Genomic DNA, 7,500 nt, shown 5'->3' with positions numbered 1-7,500 from the left:
TTCCATTGTGTTTCTGAGGTCCAATCTTCATGATGACTCAACTCTGTCTCTGTCTCACACACACTGCTGCACGTGGTCTGACATATGAACACTTTTGTGATGTCACTTCCTCCCTTAGGTTTCCCACTGGCTCCGAAGTCGGGGGAGGTCAGGGGTCAGGTCAGGGTAACTCCGGCAACATGTTCAGAGACGACGGGGACGACGACGACCTCTACCAGTGAGGGTCATCCACAGAGGTCAAAGTTCATCGTTGTCATGCTATATAACTCCGCAGGCATCCACACCTGCATTAAGACTACTTAAGTACATATGTTTATATACACATACAGTACATTCATACTATGCCTATTAGGAGGTGACCCACTTTGCCTCTCTGTTGAAACTGCTACAGTTTGTGTGATGTGTAGAAAATTCCTGGATAAAAAAAATTCCAGTGGATACATTGTGATTTTGAAGAAAAAAATTCAAATAAATCAACTTTAGTTTTGGTGTGAATAAGGCGGGGCTGTTTATCATGCACTGTTGTTATGGAGAGATGACACTAGCGAAAATAGAAGGACTTTTCCTATGTTTCCTTCATGGGTTTTACGAGTGTTCCTCAAAAGCCTTTTGCTTTGCCATATCCTCTACTAAAGGCTGAGTCCGTGATTCTGGCAAAAAGCTGTTAATGTTTGAGCTCCACAGCCAATCAAACTGCATCTTTGTTTCGCGAGCAAGAGGAAGAAACTATAGAAGCAGCAGCGGCTTCTCAAGCAAATGGCTGATCCGGCATGATGTTGAGACGAGGAAGATCAGCTTGAGAGAACTGTGGGCGACAGACACTCACTGCATTAAATTCATTGTTGAAGCCACTTATGAGGTCCTACCAACTCCACAGAATCTCAGTCAGTGGGTGGATGGAGACAGAAGCTGCAAGTTGTGTTTGGGTCTTCAGAATCCGAATCAGGTTTTATTGGCCAAGTAAGTTTGCACAAACAAGGAATTTGACTTGGTAAAGTGGCTCTCAGTGTGCTTACACAGAATATACATCACATACACACACAAAACAATACAAACAGTGCAACAGTCTAAGAAGTAAAAACATAAAAAAGCACGAGAGAGCGCAACACCGTGTCGGCCATCAGCGGCGCCATCTTGGCTCATTAAAACATATTCTGTCTGGGAGTATGACTAGCCTGACCCCGGGTCATTACACGTGAAGACATAATCAGGTTTTTAAAATAATTTGCGTGAGAATAAATTAGTTGAGGTGAACTCTTTACCGGTTAATGACAGGGCCAGAAGGATTTATTTTGTGCAAGAGGGGCAGAAAAGTGGACACCAGGCACGTGCAAATAGTACTTGTATTGCAGGCTGGTGTCAGAAGACAACTTCAAGTTCCAAAGTGTATTGCTGTGACTGCTAAGAAACCAGATATGGTGTTGTATTCTGAGTGTGAGCGCATGTGACAGTGAGAAGATTGGCTGCTGTGGGAAGTCCCCGACCGATAGCCAAAGGAATTTAACATCTTTTCCTGTGTATTAGTACAATCAGCCCATGCCTTCCATGCTCCTTAAGCAAGGTGTTGATTTGAGGTGTGGAACGTTTATGGCTCTGTCCGAGCCACTATGTTTGTTTCCCAGGACTGTGTACGAACACACAGTTTTTTTTTTGAGTGTACACACTAAACGGACAGCAAGAGAAGCGTTGGGAGGAAAAGTGTATTGGGCAAGAACCACAGACTGCACCTTTAACTATGCACATTTTTTTCAAAAGCTGTTGAATGGTTGTAAACAACGTAATGACGTGGAGAATAAACGTGTTCTTAAACTACTTGCATTACATGGCCCTTGTCAATTAAATACCATGTATCACATTATTTATCTGTATGTACTGTTAACATCGATCTTAATTGAAATCTAATGCTTATTCTTTCACAAATGATCAGTGTTTCTTTATTCTCCATTAGGCTTTGTAATTGTACTCTGTCCATAAATAGACACACTGTGATAAGCTACATCAGAATTATATATATTTTAATTCTCTGCAAAAATCAAATAGACAAGAGAAATAGACAACCTTTACTTCATATAAAACTTCTGATAGTGTAGTCAACTGGTGGAAACTTTTAGCTGGTATAATAAATTGATGGGTTTTATTAAATGTACACTTTAGTTTTTTTGGAGCTAATAGCTTCTGCACAAAACGGACATAAGCCTCTGAAAAAACATCCGAATGTTTACTTGTCACTCTGGGACAATCCAACTAATATTACTAAAGAACAACTGCCAAGTGTAAATATAACGGAACTATGTACCATGCCTGGTTTGAAGGTGGGGGGGTGTCTCATGTTGTACCGTCCGTCCTGTTTGCTTCCGTTGCAGAACGGAAATAGCCAGGTAGTAACATTTGGAGGTGACCGAATGGTCGGCTTGTGAATTCTTCGTGTTTCGGTGGTATTGCATGCTAGACTTTATTGTATATAACAAAGAGAGCTTTCTGCCGCCATGGGATCTCATCTTGTGCGGAGCTATGTCACCGAGACGGACACAACACCCGACCCTGCGAAACCTTTCACATCGGACCCAACAACGGGCTTCGATGACAGGACAGAGAGAGGTTAGTAGCTAACTGCTAGCTATGTTGGTTACACTGCATTTGTTATTGTGTGTAAACGGCAATCTAACTAACGTTATGCAAATATGCTAATGAAAAGTTGCTAGCTGATTTATATCTTAACCTAGTACGAATAAAATAACGTTAGCTGCCGTGTCAGTACAACTGTGTAACGCTAGTTAGCTCATGTTTTTACTTGCTAACCAAACTGTCGTTATCGATTCAATACATTGCGGGTCGCTGATTTGCTAACATGTTTGTCTAACGGACCACTTGACAGGTAAAATGTTAACATAAGCTGTCACAAGTTATCTAGCCTCGAAAATATGAACAGTGGAGGCATACTGAAAGAACACATCTGTTAACTGTTAGCCGACGTCACTTAGCGTAACTTCTGCAGCCGAGGACGGCGAACGTTTAACATTGTGTGTTACAGTAATCGTAAAACGACGATTAGGCTACTTAGTATCGTAACGTCTCCCGTGGCTATGTTCCCTCAACGTTATTACTTTTGTTTTGGTTGTTGCTAGAAATGGTTGCCACGCAGGACCAGATGAACCTGGCGATGCTGCCGTTGGAACAGCGAGACTATTGCGCTCACCACCTGATCAAACTGATGAAGTGCAAGAGGGACAACTGGCCCAACTTCCTGGCCTGCAAGCACGAGAGACACGACTGGGACTACTGCGAGCACCAGGAGTAAGTATTTTCTAATGGCGCCTGTTGTTAACTTTGGACACCTAAACGCACTTTATTTTGTGAAGTGTGGTATTTAGTAAATACTAAGACTTCAAGGAGCTGGGACTTGGAGTTTATTCAACTCCAGTATGATATCTCCAGTGCAGAGCTGCATATCAGTTAATTCCCTTACACTTACTTTACTTGTTAATTATTACATTACAAACAACCTGTAATAAGGATTGAAGGATAAGTCTATTCAGTGTCTTCACCACTGGCTAAGTTTCCAATGCCAAGGTCACTAACAATGTGATATATTTCCTGTCAGAACATATAGCCTGACTTCCTCTGATATGTCAGCTAGTTCATCACTGGAATTGAATGATCGTTCATAGTGGAATAACATTTTGACCAAGCCCTAGATTGTTCATCCACTAATAGGGATTGTACATTTTATTTGTATATTAAGTAGGTTTATTATATGTTTATCATATGTCTAATTTATGTTCAGAGTACTTATGATATTTTATGGTAGGTTGAATTTCAGTGCCCAGTCTGACTGTGTTGTTCTGTGCATCTGACAATGAAAGACTTGAAATTTGAGGGAACACAAACTGGGTTTAGAGACTGCCGTGAGACAATCTAGGTTAATCCCACTGATGTGTTGTGATTGTAATCCTGCTCTGTACTGGGTTTCCTAAAAAGCGTCGTCGAGCAACCTCCAACGTAACTTAAGAGAGAAAGTATCCAAAAACGAGCACAGTAATTAAATCTAGTCTAATGACTCCTTTAATGATGGAAGTTGTTCAGCAATGCTTTCGGGAGACGTTGCCTCAGGGAGGAAGAACGGTGTCAGACATCCATCCATCCATTTGGAAATATTTGCTTCAGTACGTAAATGAGATGGCGGGGTAGCGTTGTGCTGATCTCTAACTGTGTGTGTGTCTGTGCGTGTGTGTGTGCCTCTGCGTCTGTGTGTGTCTACCTCTGCATGTGCCTCTGCATCTGTGCGTGTGTGTGTGTGTCCCTCTGCGTGTGTGTGTGCCTTCCTCTGCGTGTGTGTGTGTGCGCCTCTGCAGCTACGTGATGAGGATGAAGGAGTACGAACGTGAGAGGAGACTTCGTCTGAGGCAGAAGAGAATCGAAGCGCAGCCAGCATAATGTCTCACGATGCAGGCACAAACACAAACACACACACACACACAGATATATGTTTCTCTTCAGTCTCTGTATATACCTGCTCTAAAAATGAACTCCAATAAATATGACGAGCCTTGGATTTACTCAAATTCGAATTGAGTTTTTCTTCCCCGCCCCCCCCTCTTTCATTGATACACAGTGTAACTTATGAGTTCTGAAGACAGACTTTTTGTCATGACCAGATGTTGACAAGGCGCTAGCCTTGAAGAGTGGAAACTGCATTGGTGGGCTGGTTGGCACCCCTGTAAACACACACACACACACACACACACACACACACACACACACACACACGTTTTCCTAACCAAAGATTGGAGACGTCACACGCACACACAAAGAACACTTCGCAGTTGGGCTGGCAAAAGCTCTGCCACACACACAACTTTTGTGACCAGTATTCTCTCTTGTGAAAGGTTGGAAACGTACCCACACACAGAATCCTGAACACTCGGCAGACTGCAAACTCTAGCTGTGTGTGTACGTGGGGTAATTGTTTTTAATTAACAGACACATTAAAGCTAGTAGTCAGTGTATTCAACCGTAAACAGCAATCACAAAATGATGCATAACCACACAACCAAACTTTTTTTTTTTTTTTTATAAATTATTTATTTTACACAAATCAAGAAAATGTCACATTGTTCTAGTAAGGGAAACGGAATCTAAATCCTAATTTTCAAAGATTTTTCCCCTTCATGTCAACCGTTAGAATTACTAAAAAAAAAAAAAAAAGATAGAAATAGAAAGACAAAGAGCACACATGCTTTTAACACTTAGCGTTTAACACTAAATACCCTACTGGAGAGCTTATGATGCTTGAAGCCATACATCTAAACCAAGCTGACACTAGCATGTTTGAAAGACATCTCTGAAAATGCACTTCCAGATTATTCCATGAACTTTACAAAGCATCTGGGATGCTTGAGGTCAGTCGATAACGGACGACCTGAGTGGAACACCAAGGACATGGGTTGAGAAACAAGACTGGCGCTAGCCCTCGTCACAGCTAACAAAAATATTTTTCCCGCTAAATGTTTTGCCTGACCGGTTGAAGATGGGACATGTTGGCTTCAATTGTAAACATCCTGGTTTAGCTAGAGGGTTTAACATGGGAGCCCTTGCTTTAAAACACCTGTGACATTCTTGACATACGAAGCTGTGATCGAAAAGGGGGGATGTCAGGACACTAGGTGGGTGTTAGTCAGTTAGAGGGGTTTGGAAACTAGGTGGGTGTTGGTGAGTTAGTTTAGTCGGTCAGAGGTGTGTTCAGGATGTTAACAAGTCTTACACGGCTTTTGGGTAATTTTAGTGTAAATCTTTAACCGAAGACAGTTGGGTTAGGTTGGTAGAGTCAGCCTAAGAGAGGCTAGGTTGTTCTGTCAGGGAAATGGAGACGACTTGGTACAGTCCAGTTCAAGGGGTGTCTAATGGAGATGACTTGGTACAGTCCTGTTCAAGGGGTGTGTAATGGAGATGACTTGGTACAGTCCAGTTCAAGGGTAGTTGTTTAAATTGGTCCAGTTCTAGGGATGATGGGTAAAATCAGTAAAGATGGGCTGCTTGTGTTCTGGGGAGCGCTGTCCAGTCAAGGTAGACTGAATGTGTAACGTGGCAGAAAAAAAAGTCTTCAGATACAGACGTAAAAACACAACAGTGTTAAAATATTATACTACGGCTTTGAGTGGCTGAATTAAATTAGAATGGCCTGTTTGGGGATGGGTATTGTATTATATTGATATGGTGTAGTTGTTCGGCATGATACATTCTAAAATGATATAGTCCAGTTATAGGAAACGGTAAGTTAGAAGTTGAAGGATCCAGTTGAAGTTTGTGGTGGTGGGGTGTTTTGTCCAGTTGGAAGGGGTACTAAGTTCTGTTGGTACAGTCCAGTTGGAAGGGGTACTAAGTTATATTAGTACAGTCCAGTTGGAAGGGGTACTAAGTTCTATTAGTACAGTCCAGTTGAATGATGGTCTTAAGTTATATGGGTACAGATCAATAGAGGATTGAAGTACAGTCCCCTAAGGGAAGGATGTGTGTGTGTGTGTGTGTGTGTGTGTGTGTGTGTGTGTGTGTGTGTGTCTAGAGGACGAAGGGCAGTATGGGGGAGCGGAGGGTGGGGTAGTGGGGGAACTCCTTCTGGTAGCTGCGGTGCTTGCCCTTGGCCCAGACGGTCATCTGGATGAAGCCCACAATGAAGAAGAAGGCCACAGGCAGGCACTGGGTCATCAGCGTGAAGCCCAGCCAGGAGCCCAGCTGCACGGCAGAGCAAGAACACACACATGAACACACACACACACACACACACACATAACCACACATTATCACACACAATCACATACACACACACACATATAATTACAGACACACACACGTGCATAAATCACACACACACACACACATAATCAAACACATACACACACATAATCAAACACACACACACACACGCACCCAACCTCGGAAACATGAACGAACACACACACACACACACACACACACACACACACACGTAAGTGTACACAGGCACACCCGCCCACAGACTTGCATGCATGCGTACACACGCGCACACACATAAGGCAACACAAATATACATGTAGATAGAAATACTTGATAGGAATAGTTGCGCGCACACACACACACTCACACGCACGCGCACACACACACACACACACACACACACAAACTTGGAAAAAATGAAACAAGAAAATAACACGAAGAGCTGAAGAAGAGTATGGGGTAAGTACACTACAATACACTACTAGTAACTTTAAGAGGGTGAGAGACTGAAAAGTGTGAATGAGTGACCTGACTGTACAGAAACTGATCTTATAGGAGTGGCTGAGTGTGTGTGTGAGAGAATGTGTGTGTGTGTGTGTGAGTGTGGGGAAGGGGAACTCAAAATGAAACCGATCTCATAGGTGTGAGTGAGTGTGTGAGTTTGTGGAACCAGAAGAGAGACTGACCTCATAGGTGTAGTTGGGACACGACACCAGCAGGAAGATCCAAGTGAAAGGGTTCTTGGTAGGG

At 42.8% G+C, this 7,500-nt stretch overlaps 3 protein-coding genes across 4 annotated transcripts in view; 2 read left to right on the top strand and 1 right to left on the bottom strand.

Annotated features, from left to right (window-relative positions):
• Nucleotides 1-495, top strand: part of zgc:136908 — a 28,788-nt gene extending 28,293 nt beyond the window's left edge. Inside the window, exon 19 of the mRNA XM_031562510.1 lies at nucleotides 119-495. Coding sequence (XP_031418370.1) covers nucleotides 119-221 — 103 coding nt within the window. The 3' untranslated portion in view covers nucleotides 222-495. The remainder of the gene's footprint in view (nucleotides 1-118) is intronic.
• A 1,844-nt stretch (nucleotides 496-2,339) lies between these two features.
• On the top strand, nucleotides 2,340-4,556 carry ndufb7 (NADH:ubiquinone oxidoreductase subunit B7). The gene is made up of 3 exons (XM_012817434.3): nucleotides 2,340-2,598; nucleotides 3,126-3,294; nucleotides 4,353-4,556. Exons 1-3 carry the CDS (start codon nucleotides 2,487-2,489, stop codon nucleotides 4,432-4,434), a joined length of 363 nt encoding a protein of 120 aa, XP_012672888.1. The 5' UTR covers nucleotides 2,340-2,486; the 3' UTR covers nucleotides 4,435-4,556.
• Nucleotides 4,557-5,056: 500 nt separating this feature from the next.
• Nucleotides 5,057-7,500, bottom strand: part of tecrb (trans-2,3-enoyl-CoA reductase b) — a 19,458-nt gene continuing 17,014 nt past the window's right edge. For both annotated transcript variants that reach the window (XM_031562508.2, XM_042703545.1), the window contains 2 exons: nucleotides 7,437-7,500; nucleotides 5,057-6,729 (listed from right to left, as the gene is read on the bottom strand). The exon at nucleotides 7,437-7,500 is cut by the window's right edge and continues 25 nt beyond it. In XM_031562508.2, coding sequence (XP_031418368.1) covers nucleotides 6,556-6,729; nucleotides 7,437-7,500 — 238 coding nt within the window. In that variant the 3' untranslated portion in view covers nucleotides 5,057-6,555. The remainder of the gene's footprint in view (nucleotides 6,730-7,436) is intronic.

This window comes from Clupea harengus, chromosome 24 (genome assembly GCF_900700415.2).
Source record: "Clupea harengus chromosome 24, Ch_v2.0.2, whole genome shotgun sequence".
NCBI lineage: Eukaryota > Metazoa > Chordata > Actinopteri > Clupeiformes > Clupeidae > Clupea > Clupea harengus.
Note: the sequence above shows the minus strand (reverse complement) of the source record. Positions and strands in the feature narration are given on the sequence as shown.